Source organism: Cyprinodon tularosa, unplaced genomic scaffold, assembly GCF_016077235.1.
Source record: "Cyprinodon tularosa strain WSP-4 unplaced genomic scaffold, ASM1607723v1 ctg98, whole genome shotgun sequence".
Classification (NCBI taxonomy): domain Eukaryota; kingdom Metazoa; phylum Chordata; class Actinopteri; order Cyprinodontiformes; family Cyprinodontidae; genus Cyprinodon; species Cyprinodon tularosa.
The window spans coordinates 184859-211506 of record NW_024039762.1 but is presented as its reverse complement, the minus strand read 5'-3'; the positions used below and the strand labels follow the sequence as shown (position 1 = coordinate 211506).

The 26648-nt window shown below is 41.0% G+C and overlaps 1 protein-coding gene across 2 annotated transcripts in view; it reads left to right on the top strand.

The window, feature by feature from the left end:
• Positions 1-25509, top strand: part of wwc3 (WWC family member 3) — a 65379-nt gene extending 39870 nt beyond the window's left edge. Inside the window, exons 5-23 of one of the 2 annotated variants that reach the window (XM_038275820.1) lie at positions 1108-1187; positions 7752-7881; positions 11233-11382; positions 11524-11597; positions 13708-13956; positions 14111-14200; positions 15215-15786; positions 15861-15981; positions 16761-16835; positions 16922-17008; positions 18147-18342; positions 18423-18590; positions 20521-20624; positions 20707-20854; positions 20940-21104; positions 21221-21313; positions 23467-23700; positions 23789-23916; positions 24725-25509. In XM_038275820.1, coding sequence (XP_038131748.1) covers positions 1108-1187; positions 7752-7881; positions 11233-11382; positions 11524-11597; positions 13708-13956; positions 14111-14200; positions 15215-15786; positions 15861-15981; positions 16761-16835; positions 16922-17008; positions 18147-18342; positions 18423-18590; positions 20521-20624; positions 20707-20854; positions 20940-21104; positions 21221-21313; positions 23467-23700; positions 23789-23916; positions 24725-24791 — 2931 coding nt within the window. In that variant the 3' untranslated portion in view covers positions 24792-25509. The remainder of the gene's footprint in view (positions 1-1107; positions 1188-7751; positions 7882-11232; positions 11383-11523; positions 11598-13707; positions 13957-14110; positions 14201-15214; positions 15787-15860; positions 15982-16760; positions 16836-16921; positions 17009-18146; positions 18343-18422; positions 18591-20520; positions 20625-20706; positions 20855-20939; positions 21105-21220; positions 21314-23466; positions 23701-23788; positions 23917-24724) is intronic. The other variant, XM_038275821.1, reaches the window with a different exon arrangement.
• Positions 25510-26648: the final 1139 nt, after the last annotated feature.

Sequence of the window (26648 nt, the reverse complement as noted above, 5' to 3'; positions counted from 1 at the left end):
AACATGATTAGCCTTCATTTTCTACTCACCCCCATGCTGAACAACACTCTGGAGTACTTTTTTGATATCTCAAATGCATCTGGAGATCTGGGAGGCTTCTTGCTGTCTGCTGACATTCAAATAATGGAGGTCTATGGCGCCCGAGGCAGAAAGGTCCATAAAAGTCCACAAAAAACGTGTCAATATTCCTCCATACTGCTCGTCCAATGTATTCCAAGTGTCCTGAGTGGGTAGCATCCAGAATTTACTCGAAACAAAGTCATTTAGAATGTTTTTAGAGCATAAACAGTAGTGTATAGGATTTCCTGAAAGCGCGCACCTGCGCGTTCATGACGCTACGGAAGCCGGCAGACCAAACCAGATGAAAGTGCGCATTCAGCGTCTGCTCTGCCAAAAATGCAAGCGTAGAAGAAGAAATGTGCCGTTTACCTGTGCAAAGAAAGAAACAACGAAAGAAAAATGTCTGAGGACTTCAGTGTTGAGGAAGAGCATGAGTTCTTTGCTGAGCTGAATGCGCTGGTTTGGTCTTCCGGCTTCCGTAGCGTCGTGAACGCGCATGTGCGCGCTTTCAGGAAATCCTATACACTACTGCTTATGCTCTAAAAACATTCTAAATGACTTTGTTTCGAGTAAATTCTGGATGCTACCCACTCAGGACACTTGGAATACATTGGACGAGCAGTATGGAGGAATATTGACACGTTTTTTGTGGACTTTTATGGACCTTTCTGCCTCGGGCGCCATAGACCTCCATTATTTGAATGTCAGCAGACAGCAAGAAGCCTCCCAGATCTCCAGATGCATTTGAGATATCAAAAAAGTACTCCAGAGTGTTGTTCAGCAGGGGGGTGAGTAGAAAATGAAGGCTAATCATGTTTTGGGTGTACTATTCCTTTAAACATTGGGATTTTTTTTTTAACCGATGCTCATCAGGGTCAAGGTTTCCGTGTTTCAGTCCAAAACCTTTTCACGAGAGAAGCCCTCAGTGTGTGCACACCTCTGTAAAAACATAGTTGAGCATTCCTGTATGCCAATAGTCATGACTAAGCAGTTTTGAGAGAAGCCCATTGTGCACCATGGTAACCCGGCGCTCGCTTGTGTCCGCAGCTCTCCAGACTGAAGCAGGAGCTGGCCCAGGTGAAGCAGGAGCTGCAGTATAAGGAAATGGGAGTGGAGACCCTGCAGGAGTGAGTGTTCCTTTGCCTCTGTGTGTCTTTGTGTTCGGGGTCCACCCTTCCTCCCATGGCCAACCTTCTCCTTCCTACACTTGGCCCTGCTGCTCCCCAACCAGCAGCCTCTTCCCTCTGTTTGGTCTCTTCCCCTAAAGTCTGTCTCTTGGTGTTTCTGTTTCTCTTTTTAATCTTATCTTATATACAAAAACTAGTTTCAAAAACTGAAAGGAGAACCTTTTTAGAATAAAAAAATCTTTTCAATCAGATTTTTGTATGTTGCACCTCATCTGAAGCTCTACAAATTTTTTGTTATTTCTCTTTGTGTGTCTCTTTTCCACACATTCACAAGGCTGTACTGGGAAGGTTTCAAAGCAAATTTCTTGTTAGAAATAGAAGCTCCACCTCTGAGCAAGAGGGGAAAAAAAGAGCTTTTGAGAAAAGCCAAATGGAGGGAGTTTTTTTTTTTTTTTTTTTTGATGGAAAAGGGCACTCCACCTCAGGAAGAGGATGCACCAGTGGAGTGCAGGGAGGTAAGGTTCAGCCTGGAGAGGAAGTTGTTCCATTGGCAGAAAATTCGTCAGCACTTCCTGAGTCCTGGTAAAGAGTTGCTTATCTCTTAGATAATACACGACTCAAGTGATTCCCAGAATAGCCAGGAGAATACACAGCTTGCAAAAAAGCCTTGCCTACCCCCCACACACCCCCCCTCTTGGAGTATGCTGATGTGTATACGTGCTCGTAGGCGTGTTTGTGACTTTTCCTGCTGGTGTGTCGGTGTCCCATTGTTCTCTGTGGATTGGTAGGGTAGAGAACAGGACTGACCCTCTAGGTTGTTTATATTGTTGTTGTCCTTTTTTGTCCTAGTTAAGCTGTGGTCAGCAATAAAGCTAATTCTTGTCCATGTCAGATCAACTGATAAACTGTTTCTGGTGTGCAAACCACTTTTACATCGAGTAATTATCACTACAAGCCGTAAAGAAGACAGGAGTTTGTTGATATCTATTAGTCATCCTTGTGCCACTTTATGTTTACAAGTAACTTAAAAACTTAAAGCTATTAAGGTTTCCCCCACTGATACCCTGCTCTTCTGGCAGAACGAGAGAAACGCGAGCATATATATATATATATATATATATATATATATATATATATATATATACATATATATATATATATATAATATACACAATGCAGACCAAAACTTTTGGACACTTCTTCTCATTCAAAGAGTTTTCTTTATTTAAAAATTAAAGATTTACACTCAAGGCATCAAAATTATGAATTAAAACATTTGGAATTATATACTTAACAAAGACGTGTGAAACACCTGAAAATTTGTCTTATATTGTAGGTTTTTCAAAGTAGCCTCCTTTTGCTTTGATTACTGCTTCGCACACTCTTGGCATTCACTTGATGAGCTTCAACATGTGGTCACATGAAACGGTTTTCCAACAGTCTTGAAGGAGTTCCCAGAGATGCTTAGCACTTGTTGGCCCTTTTGCCTTCACTCTGCGGTCCAGCTCACCCCAAACCATCTCAATTGGGTTCAGGTCCTGTGATTGTGGAGGCCAGGTCATCTGGTGCAGCAACCTATCACTCTCTTGGTCAAATACTGTAGCCGTTACACAGCCTGGAGGTGTGTTTGGGGTCAATATAAGTGATGGTCCAACTAAACGCAAACCGGATGGAATATCATGCCATGCTGGTTCAGTATACCTTCAATTTTGAATAAATCCCCAACAGTGTCACCAGCAAAGCACCATCACACCTCCTCCTCCATGCTTCACGATGGGAACCAGGCATGTACAGTCCATCCGTTCACCTTTTCTGCGTCGCACAAAGACACAATGATTGGAAACAAAGATCTCAAATTTGGACTCATCAGACCAAATCACAGATTTCCACTGGTCTAATTTCCATTCTTTGTGTTCTTTAGCCCAAGTAGACTTCTTCTGTTTGTTGCCTGTCCTTAGCAGTGGTTTCCTAGCAGCTATTTTACCATGAAGGCCTGATTCACACAGTCTCCTCTAAACAGCTGTTCTAGAGATATGTCTGGTGCTAGAACTCTGTGTGGCATTGACCTGGTCTCTAATCTGAGCTGCTGTTAACCTGCGATTTCTGAGGCTGGTGACTCGGATTAACTTATCCTCTACAGCAGAGGTGACTCTTGGTCTTCCTGTCCTGGGACGGTCCTCCTGTGAGCCAGTTTCTTTGTAGTGCTTGATAGTTTTTGTGACTGCGCTTGGGGACACTTTCAGAGTTTTGCCAATTGTTCGGACGGACTGACCTTCATTTCTTAAAGTAATGATAGCCCCTATTTTTACTTCACTTACTTTTTTTCTTGCCAAAACACAAATTCTAACAGTCTATTCTTCAGGACTATTAGCTCTGTATCCACCTGACTTCTGCACAACACAACTGATGGTCCCAACCCCATTTATAAGGCTAGAAATCACACTTATTAAACCTGACAGGGGACACCTGTGAACGAAGACCATTTCAGACGAATACCTGTTGAAGCTCATCAAGTGAATGCCAAGAGTGTGAAAAGCAGTAATCAAAGCAAAAGGTGGCTACTTTGAAGAACCTAGAATATAAGACATATTTTCAGTCGTTTCCCACTTTTTTGTTAAGTACATAATTCCACATGTGTTAGTTCATAGTTTTAATGCCTTCAGTGTGAACCTTCAATTTTTATCCAGCAGGACACAGGGTGGGTAGGGGCGCAGTTGGCACAGACCAGTAGTTTTTTGCTATTTTTTGTCGTAGGCGTATAAAACTTCTAAACTCCCAGGGCCCACCGGTGGGTTATGAAGGAGAGACAAAGCAGGGCTTGTTCTGGGGGGGGAGAGACAGGATGGAGGTGGTTGAACAGTACCTGCTATTGAAGTAGAGTGAAGGAAGTGGGTGTGTGGTGAGAGACCCGCTGATGGAGGACGTTTGGTGCCACACCCGTCACCCTGAACACCTTGAACTTGGTGGGATTTTAAGTGGGACACAAACAGAGGGTTACATCAAATGTTTTTTTTCTTACAATCATCTTTACAGTCTGCTGCTCTATACAACTTAGTAAATTTAATTAATTAATGATGCACTAGAGGAGTAACTGTGCGCCGTCAGACTCACAACAACTCCATCTTGAAAGACTCCCCCTAAAACGTCCCTCTGATAACCACCAGCGGGTTGGACCAATGACATGCCAGCAGCGTTTTTTTGCGGCGAACATGTAGGAAAGACTATGGTCAGAAGGGTCTTGCTGGGGCATAAAAAACATGGCTAGGCTGGAGGACTCGCCTGTTGATAGGTTTTAGCTAAAATAGTGACAATTTCTCATTTAAAAAAGGAGCAACGTGAAGCACTTTGTGCTTTTTTTATATGTCTGTGCTTTAACTTTTTAATTAAGCATACCTTATATCGGGTGCTGATGTCATTAGGCCACACCCCTTCTCATTACAGAGATGCACACCACCCGATTTACTTAATTGGTAGTTGGCTTTCAAGCCTATGTAGCTTGGAGTAGGTCAACATGTATGAAAAGGATGATGTGGTTGAAATACTCATTTGCCTAATAATTCCTCACACATTTTAATAGATGGCATAGTTAAAGTCTAATCTAAAATCCAGTTGGCTATCTGTAGCAAGACATAGTTTTGTTTAGATGCATAACAGTTCATGTTCCGATTAGAATGTATTCTGACTTAAAAAACAAAAAAAAAATGATCAGATTGTACCTTTTCTACGTCCTTAACACAACTAGGTATACTTCAGGCTCATATTTCATTTATACAAAAGTATATATCCAAAGTTTACCAATTTAATTGATGTAAGTATACATCAAAGTCTTAAAGGAATAGTACACCCAAAACATGATTAGCCTTCATTTTCTACTCACCCCCATGCTGAACAACACTCTGGAGTACTTTTTTGATATCTCAAATGCATCTGGAGATCTGGGAGGCTTCTTGCTGTCTGCTGACATTCAAATAATGGAGGTCTATGGTGCCCGAGACAGAAAGGTCCATAAAAGTCCACAAAAAACGTGTCAATATTCCTCCATACTGCTTGTCCAATGTATTCCAAGTGTCCTGAGTGGGTAGCATCCAGAATTTACTCGAAACGAAGTCATTTAGAATGTTTTTAGAGCATAAACAGTTGTGTATAGGATTTCCGCTACGTATCAAATCAAAGTGGAAATAGCCTGTAAGCGAGAACGGGTGACGGAAGCCGGCAGATCAAACCAGATGAAAGTGCGCATTCAGCGTCTGCTCTGCCGATAATGCAAGCGTAGAAGAAGAAATGTGCTGTTTACCTGTGCAAAGAAAGAAACAACAAAAGAAAAATGTCTGAGGACTTCAGTGTTGAGGAAGAGCATGAGTTCTTTGCCGAGCTGAATGCGCTGGTTTGGTCTGCCGGCTTCCGTAGCATCGTGAGCGCGCAGGTGCGCGCTTTCAGGAAATCCTATACACTACTGTTTATGCTCTAAAAACATTCTAAATGACTTCGTTTCGAGTAAATTCTGGATGCTACCCACTCAGGACACTTGGAATACATTGGACGAGCAGTATGGAGGAATATTGACACGTTTTTTGTGGACTTTTATGGACCTTTCTGTCTCGGGCGCCATAGACCTCCATTATTTGAATGTCAGCAGACAGCAAGAAGCCTCCCAGAGTGTTGTTCAGCATGGGGGTGAGTAGAAAATGAAGGCTAATCATGTTTTGGGTGTACTATTCCTTTAATACTTTTTGAAAGTATACTTTGAAGTATATTGAAATGAACTCTTAGCCTATTGAATAATATATTATTGCTAAGATGATAAATGTTGTTTTATTTATTTCAACCAATCTCATAACCCAGGAAACTGTGAGTCTTGATCTCGGTGGGAAATTGATTGTCAATTTATCAGGAAACCAACTGGTCACAACATTTCCCCTAATAAGACTTTTTTATTCAGAACTTTGAAAAGTTTCACACCCATCCTCGTTGAGCTAAATGTTGCATTTCACTATCATGTTAATTGAATATATTACATATCTTAAATATCTTTAGTATGCTTGCAGCAATAAACTTGCATGAAGCTGTTACTGAACTGGGAAGCTCCTTCAGTGACAGACTGCTGCACCCTAAGTGCATCAGGGAGCGTTATCACAGATCCTTCATCCCAGCAGCTGAAAGCAGCCACATCGCACAATCCTCTCTACAAGTAAACTGAAAATATACTTAAGTTTGAAAATAAAATTTAGGTACACTTGTATTTACTACTTTATTGTAAGAATGGACATAAGTAATAGGAAAAAAATGGCAGATTGTACAAATAATGTGCCAGCCAGAATATTTCATTAGCATCTAACTACACTGAGCAGAAATGTGTCGCGTTGAAATGCGCCCCCAGGTCACATCGTCTCATTCAGAATAGTAAACAGTGATTCTGCAAGGTACTGACTCAAGATGTGTAAAAGGAAAGAAACAAACATCCACACTTTTCAGGTTGTCATTGGGTGGGAAGTTGAAGAAGTTTGTAATGCTTTTGTAAGACTGTTTGTTAACACATGTGTACACTCAGAGTTATACAGAAAGGTTGGGCTAGATCCTTCAGACTTAATCACATCCTGTCAGCTCATCTATTTCAGTCTGCTAAATCAGGGAAAGCCTGGAAAAAAATCTCTGTATATCGAAACAAAATGTCACATCCGGTGTCACATGACGGAAACTGACCACAGTCTATAAAAGAAAAAGAAAAAAACTGTTGCATTGTTGATGAATGATGCCTCCCACAGAAATTCTTTAAATGTTCTTCTGAAGCCTTTTTCTGACTTGTTTTTGCAGGAAGGAGATATAAACAACCACACTGTTGCTTGTTGAATTATTTTTAACAAGAATCTGATTTAATCAAAAGTTAAACCGGCTGAATAGTAATTTTAAAATGAAATGAAACAGATCCACTGTAGAATGGGATCTGGTTCTTTCTTTATTACATCAGAGTTGAAACAAAAATGATATAATAGCCAATTTAAGATTCGGTTTGGACTCATTCTTGGCATAAAGAGGTCACTTTTACTGTTTCCCATATTGTTATTTATGGCAGCCTGTTAAGGAGCTGCATTGTGTGGGTATAAATGGGATTAAAGTAAAGACCTGTGATTTCTTGAAAGTATTTAATTCACTTTTGATTTGATGGTTTATGCTTAGGACTGAAAAAAATTTATCAGATTAATTGTGATTAATCGATTATTAAATAAATTGTCAACTAATTTAGTAATCGATTCATCTTTAACTGTTGTATAAAGACTCTAAAACACCTTTAGCTGAATTAGCAACCCACTTAGAGCAATAATTGTACCAAAATATTTATTTTAACATAAAAAAAAAACTTTTCATGTGACAATGTGTTCTACCCAGAACACATTGTCACATGATCTTTTCCGACCTTTTCCTTTTCAAGTGGAAAAGGTTCTGATTTTACCTTGTTTAATTCTGTAAAAAAATCTTCTTTGAGGTAACTTTTGCTTTCTGGTTATTAATCTAAAAATGAATCAATCGATCCACAAATTAATCCAAAATATATATTTTCTCTCTCAGGATTGATAGGAAGATTTCCTGCAGTCAGACAAACTACAAGCTGGATGAGGCCCAGGCCATCTTTAACGAGCTGCGGAGCATCAAGAAGGCCATCAGCACAGGCGAGAAGGAGAGGCAGGACCTCATCCAGGTAACCGCATTGTTTTTAACCTCATGTGCAAACTTCAACAGGCAGGCAGTTTGCATACTTGATGCTGACCTCTAGTGTCCGTTTCCATCTACTGTTTCTCCCCTTGTTTTTCTTCAATAAATGTGCACCAATTAGTGTGACAGTTTTTAATTTATCTCTGCTTAATTAAATGATTTATTCAAAGGAAAACACCTAAAATAAAAGTAGTTTTACCACTTTATGAACGCATGTAAAAAAAAAAAAAAAACACCTCTAGGATTCTATCATTTGCTCCAAGCAAAGTTTTTCCAACTTTAGGAGATGTTTGTTGGTGTTCATGTTTAAGTCAGTCCACAGTATCTTCCAAAAAATCTTTAAAGTCATAGGGAAATTATACTTAAATGTCAAATATTTCTGGCTTAAACATGTATATAAATGTACTCTTTATCAGACCATATTGTCCCAAAATAAAACATGAAAATTCTATTTTAAAAAATCCTGTCTTAAAATTTGTGGAGGTTTTTTTCATTCTCTTATGCAGGCCAGTTAGTTATACGTCAGCCTGTAAATCTAAATTCAGCCAATCATATATCAACGGTCATCTGTCAATCTAAAATTTTTGGTCATAGCATCTTGATTCATGTCGCAGCTAATATAAGCAACGGTTGAAATAAGAATCATTTCCTTTCCCATTGAGTTCCGTCCCAGTGTTCACGGGGATGGACGTCTGTGTCTTCTGCAGGCGTAGAGCTAACAGAACTGGCAGCGTTGCGAGGCAAGGGCTCAAACATGTACGGCTGGAAGCCTTCTACACCAAACCGAGCTTCTGCCGCCCTGGCGTCCTCTTCCACAACAACTTTGTCACCACTTTTCTCCTCTAAATAAAAAATGCATGCTCTCAATCAACTTCTGGACCAAATCCTGACTGATAGTAGTCCATTCTTGCTCAATCAATGCTTGCATTTTGTCAGAATTCCTAGGTTTTCTTTTGTCCATCCGTCTCTTGATGATTGACCACAAGTTTTCAATGGGATTAAGATCAGGGGAGTTTCCAGGCCATGGACCATATCTGTATGTTTTGTTCCCTAAGCCAGTTAGATATCACCTTTGCTTTATGGCAAGGTGCTCCATCATGCTGGAAAAGGCATTGTTCATCACCAAACTGCTCTTGGACGGTTGGGAGAAGTTGCTCTCGGAAGACATTCTGGTACCATTCTTTATTCATGGCTGTGTTTTTAGGTCAGACTGTGAGAGAGCCGACTTCCTTGGCTGAGAAGCAACCCCACACATGAATGGTTCAGGATGCTTTACAGTTGGCATGAGACAAAACTGGTGGTAGCGGTCACCTCGTCTTCTCAGAACAAGCTGTTCAAAACAATCAGAAAGGGGATTGATCAGAGAAAATGACTTTACCCCAGTCCTCAGCAGTTCACTCCCTGTACCTTTTGCAGAATATCAGTCTGTCGCTGATGTTTTTCCCGGAGAGAAGTGGGTTCTTTGCTGCCCTCCTTTAGACCAGGCCTTGCTCCAAGAGTCTCAGCCTCACAGTGCGTGCAGATGCACTCACACCTGCCTGCTGCCATTCCTGAGCAAGCTCTGCACTGCTGGTATCCTGATCCCGCAGCTGAAACACTTTTAAGAGACGGTCCTGGCGCTTGCTGGTCTTTCTTGGGCGCCCTGGAGCCTTTTTGGCAACAATGGAACCTCTCTCCTTGAAGTTCTTGATGATGCCATAGATTGTTGACTGAGGTGCAATCTTTCTAGCTGCAATTCTCTTTCCTGTTAGGCCATTTTTGTGCAGCGCAATGATGACTGCACGTGTTTCTTTAGAGATAACCATGGTCAACAGAAGAGAAACAATGATGCCAAGCACCAGCCTCTTTGTAAAGCGTCCAGTGGTGTCATTCTTAACTAATCATGACAGATTGATCTCCAGCCCTGTCCTCATCACCACCCACACCTGTGTTAATGGAGCAATCACTGAAACGATGTTAGCTGGTCCTTTTAAGGCAGGGCTGCAATGACGCTGAAATGTGTTTTGGGGGATAAAGTTCATTTTCTAGGAAATATTGACTTTGCAATTAATTACGCTGATCACTCTTTATAACATTCTGGAGTATTTGCAAATTGCCGTTATAAAAACTGAAGCAGTAGACTTTGTAAATATTAACTTTTGAATCATTCTCAAAACTTATGGCCATGACTGTAAGTGCTACTTGGTCCCAATGTAATTTCCCATTGGGAACCTACTAGCACTAAGTTGCTAACTGCTTAGCAAGATGCTTCCCACACACCGTCCACAACAAAACTTGCTTGCAAACCTTCCGCCACAACAATCCCGCCCCCTTGATAAACAGCCAATCACATTCACTTTATTCACTCGTGTAAAGTCGTGCACCAACGGACGTTTCCTTACGACTTTAAATCAGTCCAGGACCTTAAAATCTTTTAATTTTCAACCTCTCCTTGGTGGATTTACTGATATATTTTAAGTTCATTTAATTTTTTTGCAGATGGTCTAACATTATCCTGGAATCTGATACACAGCAAAAAAATTAGCTGGTCAGGTCTGCCTGCTGAAAGGCATCCCCAAACCCTCATAGTTCCTCCTCTGTGCTTTATGTGATGCGTGCCAAACTTGGTTTCTGTTCTGCTGTACGGATAATTCAGATTTAGATCGATTTAGTCCTCAAATTTTAGTCTTGAAATCCTGCAGTTTGTTTATGTCGCACTTCCAGTTCTTAGTCTGGCCTAGAAGATTTTCTTTCTGTTGTTTTTAACTAGCGACCTTTATTTTAAAGTTGTGCTAATTAGAGACGGGGTGGAGAGAAAGAGAGAGAGGGACTAGAACTCAAAGTCTGATACCTCTTCCCTGCCACTCTGTAATCCTCATGACTTCTTTTTTAGAGAAGGTTTTCTCCTCTTACCACTCCCCAATGCAGTCGCTTTCTGGTTGATCAAACCTGAATTTTTGTGTAAAGAGGAAGAAACAGCTGTAGGTCCCTTTTAGGTCTTAGGTGACTTCTTTTCAGTTCTTTGAATGTCCTTCACTCCTGTTTCCTATGAAGTAGATTCTCTGCTTAGAAAACTCATTTGGGAGGAGAAATAAGCTACAATCTTCCCACTGAAGGCTTATCCCATCTTGTCCTAACTTATTCCTTATTACCTTAATTGTATTTAATGAATTTTAATATAAACTTGAAAGTGTTAATTGTGTCTATTGTTTATTTGTTAGAAATGTTATGTATCCTTACATCCAAATGGATAAACTCCACGGTCCTATTTTATTTGTTTTCACTCGTTATCACTTAATAAATTCAGCAACAGCTGGAATATTTTAAGATTAATCCTTTTCTTTTTTTAATAACCCAGAGCCTGGCTAAGATGACTGTTAACCTCCAAAGCAACCTGACCATCAGCGACGCAGCCAGCGAGGCGGCTAACAGCACCGCAGCCGCTGGCGACCCGTGCAACCAGCAGCAGTACTGCGACACCGGCTGTCAGACGGACATCATGGGAGAGGTGAGAGGCCGCGCTGCTCTCCCAAATGATCCGATTCTCACGGAGATTATCTGCATGTCTGAGTGACTACCTGTAAACATGAGGATCACGTTATCTGAGCCATGAAGGTTGACGTTTAATCTGCTTTGCTTCTTTCTAAAGTACGTTTCCCAGGAGTCTTCGCATTTGGTGGACAAAGTCAAACTGAACTGGCAGTACGAGGAAGCCAAGAAAAAGTAAGTCAGTCCAGCTGTTTGTTTCGTCATTAGTGCCAGCATGACACAGAAGCATGCAGCTCTGAATCATCGGTCTCAGCAGCAACCCCCCCCCTTCCACCACACACACATATTGGGCCCCGAGTGCTGCCCCCAGGAGGGGGGGGAGGGTGTGTTATGAATAGCGTTTGGGCCCATTGGCCGGCGGCTGCTGAGGGATGTCTGGCCAGCAGAAAGAGCTGGGTGGTCACATTCTTCGCTGGCCGTGCTGCTGCTGACTGTGTGCTGCCTTTGTGTGCTCGACCAGAGTAGGACTGCCCACCGCCTGCCACAGTGCACCTCCTGATCCTTCACAGACTGGCCTAAAACACAAACCATGCATTTAAAGAAATCATTAGACTGATGAAATTCTGGTGCAAAACGTAAGAAGGAGGCGTGCTTTCTAATCTCTGACCCGTTCCTGCTTAGGTCGACAGAATCACAGCTTGAAGGGATTACAGTGTAATGATAGGGAAAAAATACTGTATTATTACCCTGGCTCAATCATAATCATTTTTACTAGATTCATGTTGCTGTGGGGGCGATGTCAGAAAGTCAGAGCTGTAAGAATGGGCGACTTTTGGAAACTTGCATGATCTGTCGCTCAGTCACTCTTTCTGAAACCCAGCTCATTTAAAGCTAGTTATTTGATCATAGCTGAGAGTGCATTTTCCCTGAGATCTAGTCAAGGTCTGAGTAACGCTCCCAGTAGCGTCCATCTGCAGGAGCAGAGGCTGATGCAGCAGGTCGCTCAGTCTGGCAGCATGGAGAAGGTCTGCTGTCAACCTTCTCTTGTTGCCATAAATACTTGGTAAGAGTAAACACAGCCGCTAGCATTAACCTAGCACTGAGTAAATAAGCACAAGGTGCTATTTAGGAATGCTTTTATTTTCCTTAATAATATTCATTTGAAGCTGAACAGCTATTTGGTTATAAATCTAATGAATAGTGGGATTTATTTCACAATTTTTTAATGTCTGGTTTAGTTTAGATCGGGGGCCGGCGACCCAAAATGTTCAAAAAGCCATATTGGACCAAAAAAGAGATCTTTCTGGAGCCACACAAATTTAAAAGTCATATATAAGCCTCCTAAGGGCTCCAAGTGTATATCAGCCCACTATCATGGAGAAAATGACACCATGTGACTAATCTACTATATGATGTTTGTTGCTTTAAGTTTAGCTTCCTTTACAGTATTAATGTATTCTGTTTTCTGGCATTGATAGAATTATAGAAATACAATTTAAAAAATCAAATTGTTGATGTTATTTTTATTTTGAGAATTTGAAAAAAGTGAAATATGCATAATAGGACTCCTGTAATTTCAAACCTCCACATGGAAATAAAATGCAGTCCTCTTCAAACCACAGAAACAAACAATACCCTCTTTATCCCCCTTTGTCGGGGCAAGAGTGTAATAATGCGCAGCCTGCAACAGCAGTATTTTGATAAGTAAGTAGGTTATGAAAAGGAAAATAAGCCATTATATTTTAAATACAACTGACCGACCGATTTGTTTACAACAGCCACTTGCCTGGCACCGTGCTGCACTGAAACATGTCGCAGGCTATAATGCAAAGCTTTGATGATTGAAATGTTTACATTTATTGTTTAAATGTATTCGTCATACAAAGTTTTACAGCATTGTAAAACAAAGAATGTTTTTTTTTAAATCCTCCTTAAACACTATATTTAAACAAACAAACAAAAAAAAATCTATCTTTTTCCATTTTCGTACATTTTGAAAAAGCTCCAGTGAGCCTCAAGGAGGCGCTAAAGATCAGCAGGTTGCTGATCCCAGGTTTAGATAAAGAACAAAAATTTCACTTCTTTTTTCGTTTATTGATAATTTCGATTTTCGTTTTTTTTTTTTTAATCATCAAACTTTTGCTTTTTTCTAATCAAACCTGCACAAAATCAATGATACGTCAGGATTTCCCCCCATGTTTGTTTTAAGATCTCCTCCTTGGCTTCAACATTTGACTCAGTGTTTTGGTTTCAACATTGGTGCCTGACAGATTAGTTTGTTTCCTCAACTCATGGGGTTGGAGGAGTGAAATAAAAGATGAATATTCTTTTGCTGTCCTGTTAGGGTGCAAAGCATACAGCACCAACTCGCTCAGCTGGACGGTGAGAGTTGGTCGGGGCGCGCCGAAGCGGACCGCGACAGGGACTTCATGCAGCTCCTGCGTGAGAAGGAGGCCCTTCTGCAGGAGCTCATCCTGGTCAGCAAGCAGTCGCACTCACCAGACACGCAGCAGCAGCTGGAGGAGGAGCGCTGCAGGCTGGAGGAGGAAATACAGAGAGCCCACAGCTCTCAGAGCCAGGGAGCCAATCAGAGGTGAGAACAAGGATGGTGCAAGGTTAGAGAGTCCTTCAAAGCACATAGCACCCGGTGGGGATGCAAGTGACCAAATGATCCCAAACAGACTCAGGTTCTCATTTCATCTGTTGGGCTTTGAATTTCTGATGCATCAGCAAGTTTCTCCTGACAGGTTGCTTCTTCAGGAGAAGAGGAATGTGCTGCTCAGGCAGCTGCAGGAGGCCACGCGCATCACCACCTACCTTCATTCCCAGCTGAAAAGGTGCGGCGCCCTCTAAAGGCATGGGGCACATGATCCGGTTCCCTTTGCATCATTTGTTTTAACTGTGAATTTCCTTCATCCAAGATGTTAGCCTCTATTCTGATCCTCTGCATGGAAACTTTTGAGCTGCAGATGTGAACGCTGCATGGATTTCAATAGGAAGTAGCAGATATGTTTTGGTGAATGAAAACAAAAACGTCTGAGGGTTTCATATATGAGCAGTTTCTATGAGAAGTGGACTAAAAATCAGAGGAATAATGTCCAAAGGTAGATTGTTGCTAGTCTGAATCCTGTTCGAACATGTTTGAAATCTCGATGAGAGAAGCAGAATTAAAGCAGATAACAGGAAGGCTGAACATAACTTACCTGTTATCTTTCCTTTGGAGGTTGGATTAGGAAATATTAGCAGCCTTTTAAATCTCTCTACAGCAGGGGTGTCAAAGTGGTTCCAGAACGGGCCGTGTGGCTGCAGGTTTCCTTCGAATGAGAGAGTGAGTCCAATCTGAACATGATGACTTGATGAGATGACTGGAGTCTGGTGTTCTATTGCTTGGTTGGAATAAAAAACTTGCAGCCACACGGCCATTTCTGGAACTACTTTGACACCCCTGCTCTACAGGATACTTAGTAGCAGTGCTATCTGTGCTAACCGAGCTAATGCTAATAGAGGATGCAATGCATTTTTAGAATAAGACTTGTGATTATACATGGAAATCATTATTTTAGGTGAATTGGTTGAATGTTGTTTATGATTGTTAATCTGCAGATAAACATTTGGAGTACTCACAGGTTAGTTGGTGCTTGTTTACATTTTTAAATATGATACTTGTTTATGTCGCTTGTTTACTTAATAATTCTAGCTGATTGGTGATGTCATCAGCTTCTAAACACAGGAAGCAGGATTTTTTTGTTCTGCTTCTCTGAGGTTTGTGGTATAAATCCATGCTTTATCGCCGTCCTGTGGTTTTATTGTGGTTGATCATGGTGTCTTTGCTTTCTGTCGTCCGTCCCCAGCCTGTCCGCCAGCTCTCTGACCGTCTCCTCCAGCAGCAGCCGCGGCTCTCTGGCCTCAAGCCGGGGCTCCCTGGCATCCAGCCGAGGCTCCCTCAGCTCCATCAGTTTCAGCGACATCTACGGAGTCCCTCAGTACGAGCGCCACGAGGGGCCGGCGGAGCCTCTCGACCCCCACGTCCGTTACCTGCTCCCCCCGGAGAGCATGTCCAGAGACTGCTCTGTTTTCAGCCCCGACCACCTGACTCAGAACAAAAGCAAACGGTCCCACGACACCCCGCAGTCCCTGGCCTCCCTCTCCTCCCGCTCCTCGCTCTCGTCCCTGTCACCTCCCAGCTCACCCATGGAGACGCCTTACCACTCCGCCCCGCAGGACTGCCCCCTCACCCTGATGACGGAGGAGTACATGGAGCAGGCGGGGCGCGGCCTGTTGGAGGGGCTGCGGGCACAGTCCCAACCCTTATCGCACGGCGTCGTGATGAGCAGCGAGGACGTGGTGAGTCCTGCCGCTCTGCATCAGCTGGATAACAAGATCCAGAGAGACGGCGGCGCTCAGACAGCCTTCACTTCCACAGGTAAGTGGAGAGCAGTCCCATTAAGATTAAAAACCACCTGTGAGGCATTAAAAATCCGAGCTTTCTATTGTCAGGCGTGACTCTGAGGGGAAACAGCGCCAACCGGAGCGGCAGGAGAGCCAGGAGAGTCTCTGCAGGGGTTTCTGAGGACGCTTTGGCCACGGACAGCGGCGTGTTTGAGGCCTGGGGCAAAAGGTTACCTACAACAATATACATTTGATCATTTTCTTTGTAAAAATGCATCATATAATCCTAAATAAATGAAAATTACTCATATCCTGAATAGAGATCAGTGGATACAGACATATTGACGCTGATAAAGATGATTTTTCGCATCAGTTTAAGAAATCCCTGATATGTGCTGCTAGTTTTTATGGGACCAAACTTTTTCTTTTGCCACTTAGATAATAAAATTATAAAAAGTTTATTACTAGTTTATTTGGCACGGACAATGTACAAAATACATTCATCTTTCATGTCAAAAAGCTTCGTAGCAGAATTAGCTATTGCTAATTTCCATCTGCAGGTTTTATATAATTAAAATGCACACTAAATTGTTAAATTGACATTTAAAATATACATTATGATTACCATTTCTTAGTTAAAAAGCGCTGATGGTTTATAGAAAAATCACAATACTTCCATTTATAGAACATAAACATTTTTTACCTGGATTGATGCAGACAGTAGATTCACAAAAAAGTATTTTTTATTTTTTAGGTTTTATTAAAAGTTATGAAGTCAGCAAACAACCTCAGAAAGACTGGAAGCTGATTTCACTGTTTGATGGCTTTATATGAAAAGGCTGTCTGTGCAAAGACAGAGGAATGTGTTTGGGGATGGGATGAAATGTTAGAGACAAATTTCAATTCAATAAAGAAAAATCATCCATGAACTATTCACCCAAAAAAGCGCTAGTATTAGTAAAAAAAATATTGCTCTACCTCTAATATCTTTTTCTTTTGGCTCTAAAGGGCAGAAGAGTATGATGAGCTTTCAAAGGATCTGCCTTCTGCAATCGAGTCCACTCAGATCCAACTCGGACTGCTGTGAGTAGATCAGTAAATCGCTCTCTGACTGGTTAGAGGATCGGATCGGTTCCCCCGGATGACCTTATTTTCCTGCATTTTTTCAGGTGGGAATCTGCTTCTCAGTCTCTGCGACTGCACGTGCTGCAGCTGAAGAATCTCAACTGTTCCAATGTGAGAGAAAGCTATAAAGTGTGAGTATTTTCAGCACTTATGATTAATTCATAATTTCTTTTCGAAATTATGAATAACGTTTTTTTTTTTTTTTTGTTTCAACATTGCAACAAACATCTTTGTGTTTTATTGCGTCATGTAAGAAAAAAAAAACAGGGGTGCTAATGAAAAACAACATCATTTACAAGTGAGAGATTTTCTAAAAATGTTTCAGAAAAATTGTGCATACCAGCTTAAGTTCTTCAGAAAATAAAGAGATCACAGAATCGCAATGTTTCACGTATATATATATATACATATATATATATATATATATATATATATATATATATATATATACATTACTAAATATTACTGTATATAATTATTTTTGTGTGTATAAATATTTTAAACGTTGAAATTTAACAGGTTGGTTAATCTACTTTAGGTTAATTTAATTGCAGTTAGAGGCTGAGGGGTATGAATATTAAGTTTTACTTCTTCATACCCGTTTTTAGACAATTTACATTAATCAATATCAATTCTCTCCGCTGTATATACCGACAGATTTATTTGGTTGAGGGTTTTGTTTCTATTTATGTTCAGGTGAATTGAATTATTTTGGAAATTGGTGTTTGGTTTATGTTAACTAGCCTTTTTTGTGTGTATTTGGTTGATTTATTTATTGTTGCTTAATTGTCTGAAAATTTGAAATAACTTCCTATTCATTCCTTCCTTCATTCGTTCATAAGAGCCACCGAGTGCTTTAAAGCAGTGGTTTCCAAACATCAGGGATGCAGAGGCCTGTTAATTAAGTCAGGGAATCATACAGGACAGTTTATAAACCACCCTTATAGAGCAGTTACTTTATTTTTTACCTTTAATACACACTTTATGTGTACAAGAAATTGGTGCTGTTGAGCTTATTTGGGAAGATTTTATAAAACCATTGCATTAAAGACGTTGGAAAATGTCTCAAATTAGTCTGTTTATTTCTGATTTAAAATGCTGATCAGTGGTGGAGATCTCAATCCAAGCTCAGATTAAAACCTGAAAACCCTAAAATATGTGACCAAAGAGCCGTTTATATGACGTATCTAGAGTGAGTCAGGATGCTGAATTCAGAGTGTCTCTGACTCAACAGTGGATCATCAGGAACTGTTTTCTTTTTGTCTAAAGCTATGTGAAGGTCCACTTGATTCCACTGGACGCCAGCAGGGCCTGTGCGTTCTACTGTTGTACCGCGTTGGAGCCACAATGCCACATGAGTTTCAACGAAGGCTTCCGTATACCGGTCCCCGCTAACACCCTGGCGATGTGCGCCCTGCAGCTGTCGCTCTGCTCGCTGGGACCTCAGGCTCAGGAGGAACTCCTGGTGGGTCTGGATTAAAAGATGTTTTATGCCCCTTAAACGTTTCATCCTAAACGGCGAGCTGTGATCCTCCGCCCCTGCAGGGTACAGCCAAGCTGAGCCTGATGGATTGTGAAGGAAGTGCAGAGATGGTTTACCACTGGCTGCGAGTCCAAATGTTGAGCGGGACGGATCCACAGAGACCCGAGCAGAAGAGTCTGAACAACCGCAGAAACGACAGTCAGGAGGATGAACCACGACCTCGAGCTAAGGTGAACACTTTGATATTTACACATTTTCCCAAAGAGTTCAGGTGGATAACTGTAACATGGATTCTTGCTGAAAAGTGGAGAATTTTCAGCCTCCGTTTCCTTCATACAATAACGTTTAACCAGATGTTTCTATAAAGCCGGGGATACACAGCTACAGCTCAAACTGTACGACGAAATCACAGGGTTTAAAACGGCTCACGAAGGATGTTCTCACACTTTACGTCCAAAAACCACACGTTAGACTCAGCGCCTAGAGATGGCGCTGGCCAGACTCATCAATCTGGAAGAAGAAAAACTCCCTTGTTTGCGCATGCACAGTACTCAAGGTTCTGGTAAATCGGCTCATAGCTCTGCTTCAACAGCCGGATTTGTCCACAAACACCTTTAGACATCCGACTGAATTTCAGACATGTTTGATTTTTTCCCCGACTTTACGATTCCTGATCAGGAGGCGGTCGTGAGAGGCTGATTACCCCCTGTATACTAAACAATGCAGGACGCACGACTGGAGTATGCCCGGCTTAAGTCACCTACTGTGAGAAGTATAATTTAATGTCAGTGTAAAACTGTAAGTTTCTTCTTTATGAATGAAAATATTCTGGTGGGATGAAACATACATCCAAGATTCAGCCTGCAGGCTAAACATGGCTAAGCTTGGAGACACGACGGGCAACATTGTTCCATCTCCATTCATTTTCTATGGTCGTTATGGGATAAAAAATGTCATATTTAATCATATTGACTGGAGACAAACTACCTGACAACCGGATTCTCAACCATCGCTGTTTTCCCTTTGTGTATCGAATCGTTAACGCTGCACATCACCACCCTGAAACATGGTAGTGGCAGCATCATGCTGTCAGAGAAGCTAAGTTGATAGGAAGGTGAACAGAGATAGATAGAGGGCAGACATGGAGGCTGTTGGGGAAAAAAAAAACAAAAAAAACTCGAATGAATTGGAGGTTAAACTTCAATTGAGTCCAGTTAAAAATACTTTATTAATCCCAATTAATGTAGAGCAACCTCAAAAACATGCATCCAGATCCACAAGTGAACAGTTTACAGCAACTTTAGGGCTGAAACGATTATTTGTGATTAATTATAATTTAGATTATAGTCAACTAATTTTATAATTAACTGACAAACAGATTATACAAACTTTACATGATGCAATTTGCTAAAAAAATATAAATTACTCTGATCAATAATTAAGCCAAAACTGTACAAAAGATGTTCCCAATTTCCATTAAAAAAGCTCCTATTAATTATCCTTTAGAAAAAAGCAAAAAAAACCTTTGTGTGATATTGAACATTTCATGTATAAATTGCTAACAGTGTTTGTTTTTTCTATTGCAATGTGAACTGTGATTAGATTTTCTTTCTTTTTTAATCATTTACAACTAAATTGAAATCTGCAATAAATGTTTTTCTCTAAGATGAAAACTTTTGCTAATTGAGAAACAATAATTTACTTAGTATATCTTTTTAGATTGGTCAATTAATTGAAGAAATGATCCCTCGATTATTATATTAATTAAATTATATAAATACTTCGAGAGTCTAGTCAAAGTGGAGACCTAAATTTAAATAGGAATTATTGACAAACTGATGTTTACAGATGCTCTTCCAAAGTGTAATAGGAATCATCACCTGCAGGGGGTGCTGTGAGCATAAACCTGCTGTACCTCAGAGAGACTCATACAGAGAATCTCAGCACCAACTAATGGTGCTTTGGATCACGTCGGGGAGTTTAGGAGATGATCAGAAGCTTTCTGGGTTTCAGCAATATTCTGTGAAAAATGGACTATGAAAGAAATGCTTTTAGCTCCTGCGTGTTGCTCATTCATACCAGTTAAACATGAGTTTTTTTTCATCAAGTGTTTCCCGCCTAAAAGCTTGTGCGATGATGTTTTCCTCTCCCGTGTCACAGGACACTGTCTGCAACCTGCTTTTGCGCTCCACCTCCACACAGGCAGAGGAGCGAGCCGCAGGGCTGGAGCTGCAGAGGGCTGAGAGGGAGGCGGCGTCTGAGAGGTGGCCATGTTCAGTTCTTTAAGTCTGTCTTCTGTTTTTCATGTGTCTGATTTCATGACGAATAGGGTGTGTTTTTTTTAAGGAGTTGGCAGGCAGAGTCTGTGGACAGCGGCTGCAGCAACAGCACGCCGTTTCCGACTCATTGCTCTGAGGGTTTGTGCACTGAGGGTGTCTGTATTTCCACCGGAGGGCGCTGTGATCAGACTCCCAGCAGGCTCTCTGCAGTAAAGGTGAACGCTGCAGCAGTCACAGTCTTTTAACATCACCCAGCATAAAAAGGTCAACAATTCAACAAATCCCCCTGCTTGGCTTCAGGTTGAAAAAGCCACGATGACGGAGGGTCCGTTTCCAGAGCCGGTGCGAGTCCGACCCAAGGAGAGGGGAGGTCGCTGGGGCCACACATCCCCGTTTATGCGCGGCAGCACCATCGTCCGCTCCCAGACCTTCTCACCTGGAGCACGCAGTCAGTACGTCTGCAGGGTGAGTTTTACTTCCACCTTAAATTGTAACACTTAAAACCATACGCTCCATAAGACTAACAGCCATTTGTGAAATATTTCCCTTTTTTAAAAAAGTGTGTTTCAACTTTCTTTCAGTTATATCGCAGTGACAGCGACAGCTCCACCTTACCAAAGAAGTCACCTTTTGTCAGAAACACCCTGGAAAGAAGAACACTGCGATATAAACAGGTGCTGCCTCCCTGCAGGGCACTCCCACATGAATGCCATTCAATTTTATCACCTTATAACCACATCATTTAATTTATTCCTTTCATTTGAAGTGCTAAATAAACTGAATAGGGTAGTAAAACGGAAGAAACAAATTAAAAAGTGAGGCTAATCTCGTTTTATAGATTTTCTCTACTTTGTTACCACAAAATAAGCAAGGAAAAGATCCTAGGAATGTGTAACTTAATCTCAGCTCTAGTGAGGGTCTCAGAGAACATGAAGAGTGAGGAAACAACATCATGAAGACCAAAGAACAAAGCAGACAGGTCAGATTTGGTCAGAGGAGACCACAGTATATATTTCGCTAACACTGCTCATCCATAGCGTTCCTTGACAGGGTCGTTTCTAAGTCACCAATTTAGTGCTACTGGGAGCCTACTAGCGCTAAGATGCTTCCGACAAACCAGCCACAACCAAACTTGCTTGCGAACCTTCCACCACAACAATCCAGAGCCCTTTAGTTGGGCTCCACTTGGTAGAATTCGTAAATGCATCCGTTAGAAAAGCCGCTTCCATTAGACTTTAAAACCTTTGTGTCCTTCTGTCACATTAGCTAATATGAAAGAAGGTACTAACTGAAAGCAAATATTAGATTTGTTTGATATTACCAACAACAAATCAATTTACCGGTGAAAGGTTTGATTTTTAACCGACTTATGGGGTGAGATAACGCCCATAATGTGTATGAATTTGTAAATGGAAGTCAATATAGTGAATAGATTGTGTTAAAGGAATAGTACACCCAAAACATGATTAGCCTTCATTTTCTACTCACCCCCATGCTGAACAACACTCTGGAGTACTTTTTTGATATCTCAAATGCATCTGGAGATCTGGGAGGCTTCTTGCTGTCTGCTGACATTCAAATAATGGAGGTCTATGGCGCCCGAGGCAGAAAGGTCCATAAAAGTCCACAAAAAACGTTTCAATATTCCTCCATACTGCTCGTCCAATGTATTCCAAGTGTCCTGAGTGGGTAGCATCCAGAATTTACTCGAAACGAAGTCATTTAGAATGTTTTTAGAGCATAAACAGTAGTGTATAGGATTTCCTGAAAGCACGCGCCGGCGCGTTCACGAGTCTAAGGAAACCGCGGCAGACCAAACCAGATGAACGTGCGCATTCAGCGTCTGCTCTGCCGATAATGCAAGCGTAGAAGAAGAAATGTGCTGTTTACCTGTGCAAAGAAAGAAACAACGAAAGAAAAATGTCTGAGGACTTCAGTGTTGAGGAAGAGCATGAGTTCTTTGCCGAGCTGAATGCGCACTTTCATCTGGTTTGGTCTGCGGCGGTTTCCGTAGACTCGTGAACGCGCTTTTAGGAAATCCTATACGCTACTGTTTATGCTCTAAAAACATTCTAAATGACTTCGTTTCAAGTAAATTATGGACGCTACCCACTCAGGTGAGTAGAAAATGAAGGCTAATCATGTTTTGGGTGTACTATTCCTTTAAGTTAAAAAACACAAGTACACATTTATGAGTATTTATGACTGTTACAGTCATTCAGGAACCTTAGCTTAAAGCTTTGACAGTTGTCCCGCCCCCAAACCTACTGAGCAATAATATAAGCTTGAGGTTCAGTTGGGACTAAGTGTTCTTATCTGGGTAGAAAAGGGGAATCTGTAATTGATGAAAAATATCCTGTGGATCCATTTAGTCAAATTAAATGAATAAATAGACGCCCAGATTTCTGTATCTTTCAGATCCTTTTATTTATTCAAACAACTAAAGCCTCACTGAGTCAAAATGTTTTAAAATAGAGATCAGTTAGATTTACAATGGGTTAGAAATTAATGAAAGAGGAGTCTCTATTTAAGGACAAACACTTGAAAAGAATGGCTCACAGAATATTTTCAAGTTGACCCCAAATGAACGAGCAGAGCTTGGCTTAGATCAAAGCAGAGAATGGCCTAGTTAAAGTTCAGACATATTTCTGTTTAAAAATCTGCTGCAAGACTTCATCCAATCTGAGCTTAAGCTGTTCTCCCTTCATCCCTTCAGATTATAGCAAACTTTAAAGGTGTGTTTTTATCCTTTAGTCTGTCACATGAAATCAGTAAATCCATGAAAAAGTAGAGCTAACATTTGGAAGTCTATATTTGCGTCTGCCAGCAGCAGTCGTACCGCTCCTCACTGGCCGAGCAGCCGACACGGACCTCTCTGGACTTGGAGCTGGACCTCCAGGCCTGCAGGACCCGTCAGAGGCAGCTGATGGAGGAGCTGAGCGCCCTGAGAGAACTCAAGCTGCGACTAGAGGAGCCGCAATCGAACGAGGCCAACGAGCTCCCCAACTGGGCCCTGAGGGACGAGCGCTTCCGCTGCCTGCTCAGAGAGGCCCAGAGACAGGTAAAACTGGACCTACTGCAGGTGCACTGAGAACATGACACGGCCTCGCCCCGCTGCAGCATCAGCTGACTGTTCTGCTGCCCCGCAGGCAGGCCAGAGCAAACAGGAGCAGCGTCAGGAGGAGGCAGCGGAGAGGAGGCTGAGGAAGGCCTCCAAGGAGGTTCTGCAGATGAGAGGCCAGAACCAGAAGGAGCCCCTTCCTGTGCAAACATTCAGGTTGGAAACATTGCACAACTCTACTGACAATTTCAATGCTTTTATCTTTAAAGGGAACCTTTGCTAAAGCAGCTTGAATAATGTGCAGCACTGATTTGTTTGCACACCACCTCCCACTTTTAAATAGCTGGAATATGACAACCATTTGCAGGCATGCCGGTGCAAGACAACAAACCACTCAGACCTCCCTTAGTGCTGCACATTTAATACACACACAGTTATCAGTCCGCCTGCTCATCGAAGGGTTGCTATTTTGAAGTTCCTGAGATACTCAAACATAAAGCTGGCAGGATGAACTAAAAGAGCCTAGAAGAACCAGGTGTGCAGATACAGGTGAAATCAGTCCACCCCCAACCCAAACAAGACAAATCTTGACTAATCTAGACTAAGCCAAGAAGTACATGGAGAGATTTTTGTAGATTTTATGACCAGACGTGCATCTTCTTTCATTTAATTTATTTCTATAAACCTTCCTTTTGTATCTCCCTCATGACCTTTATTAAAAAGTCAGATTTCCAGCTAGACTTTAATAACTTTCCTTTCAATTTTTTTTATAAAATGCTTTTAGGAAAATTTGCAGGTGCTTATTTATTTTTTTTTTTATATATATAATTGAATGTCCCCCCTAAAAACTTATGAGGTCAGAAAGAGAGCTGCTAGATTCATCCTGAGGTCAAATTACAGCTGGACTATGTACCAATTAGGTGATTGGGATAAAGGGAGATTGAATATAAATGCATGCCACACTTTTCAGATTAAAAAGTGAAACTATTGAAGTATTTGCAGTGACCTGTGTTTGCATTTGCAGAGAGAAGATGGCTTTTTTCACCAGACCAAGGTTTAACATCCCCTCTCTGCCAGCTGACGATGTGTGAGGCCTCTCCTCTGTATTTTGTGACTCAATATGAAGTATTTGTCCAAGTTTTTTGTTTTTTTTGTTTCCTGAGCTCATGAAGTACAAAGTTGTTTCTGCTAAGGATAGCAGACATGTGACCTGCAGATGATGAAGACCTGAATGTTATATTTCACATTTTCAGAAGCCTTTTGTGTGCCTTTTTTTTTTTTTTTCTTGCAAACACCCCCAGTCACTGACAAAAACCCGACTGTACAATTTCCTTTTTTCTTTTTTTTTTTTCCCCCCCAGAGCCGTGTTTCTCTCTGACTCTGTGTGCGTTACTTCAGTTTATGCTTACAAAAGGCTGGAAGACGGGAACAAAAGTCAGTTTGGACAAATTCACTGTACTGTAACTTATTTTATAGTAGTTTTTTTTTTCCTTGAAGGAAATAAAACGCTTCTTGCTTTTTAAAATGTATTTTGTAGCTTTTGAACAAATAGCACTTCAGTGTTTTTACATCCAGTAAAATGAAACTATTGTCTGATGTTTGTTTTACGTAATTCTTGAGAGGTATTTACATAAAATGTCATTGTGTAACCAATTTATTACAGATGTCATTGTTATTTTGCTCTTGTTATTAAAATTAATATTATTTCATGTACTTTTCAATATATATATATATGAAAGACTGTATTCAGATTATTTTGTTTCTATGAACATTTGCAGTGCAGATAAAACCAATCAATCTGCATCCTGACACCTGCTGTTTTGTTTCAGGTGCCGGACTTTGTGAACGTTACCCGTTCTGCCGACGCAAACGTTTTCTTCGAATCTGTCAAAGTGTTTACATGCAGATTTTCTCTCAAAAACCGCAGGCAGCTTCTGATGACCCCGTTTTGAGTGTAATTCTGCCAATTCTTGAGAAGTCGCACCGCACGCGGCACGCAGGCAGCTGCATCAGCTGCTTATCTCCTCGCAACTTCCTGTCGAAGCATTTCTACACGCAGCAGCTGAGGGGAGCAGCGGCGTTCCACTCGGTTTGTGCGATATAAGAGACGACGAAAAGGAGAAGTGGCAGGACTGGATTTCTGTGGGTCGGGGGGGGGGGGTGCAGGGGTAACTAAGTTCAACTGCTGTGAGGGAATAAACCATCGTGTTCAGTTAAAAAAGGATGATGCCCCTGCAGGCGAAAAATTCCAGGCCTCTGCTTGTCTGTAATTAATGACAATGACTGCCAACAATCCTGGTCGCCATAGAGACGGCCACATACTCGTTTCTTACTTTTCAATACTACAAGTGATTAAAAAAACAACAATAAAACTGCTCTTTTAGTTGCGGAGGATAAAAGAAAATTGGCAAAAATTATTTTTAAAAAAAGAGAAAAATCGACATTAGTATTAAAATCAGTTTGTTTTATTGTTTACAAAAGTAGGTGTTTGAGCCCCCCCATGAGACGTACCAACTTTGGTCAATATCAGAGTCTATGATCACATTGAGTGAAAAGATTGTAGTATTTACAAAAAAACAAACCCTAATGAATAGCATAAAATAACCGCTTTGATTTAAAACAAATCACTGATTCTTGAAACTTTGGCAAAAACATGTCCCACTAAGAAAAGTGCTAATTCTGTTGGAAAGAAATAAAATTTTCATGAATAAAAACAATCAAGGTTATAATCAGGGGGTCCTTTGCACAAATGCAAGGTTCTTTTAAAGTTTTTTTATTTTATTGTTAATTTAATGATTATATGCTGGCCCATTGCCTATAAAATCAGTTGTCCTTGGATAGGAGATAATCATTTCAACTTGATAAAAAAAAAAAAAGTAATAATTGAATTGAATAATATCTTTACCAAATGAAAGGGTACATTTTAATATGTATTTAAAACTACAAAC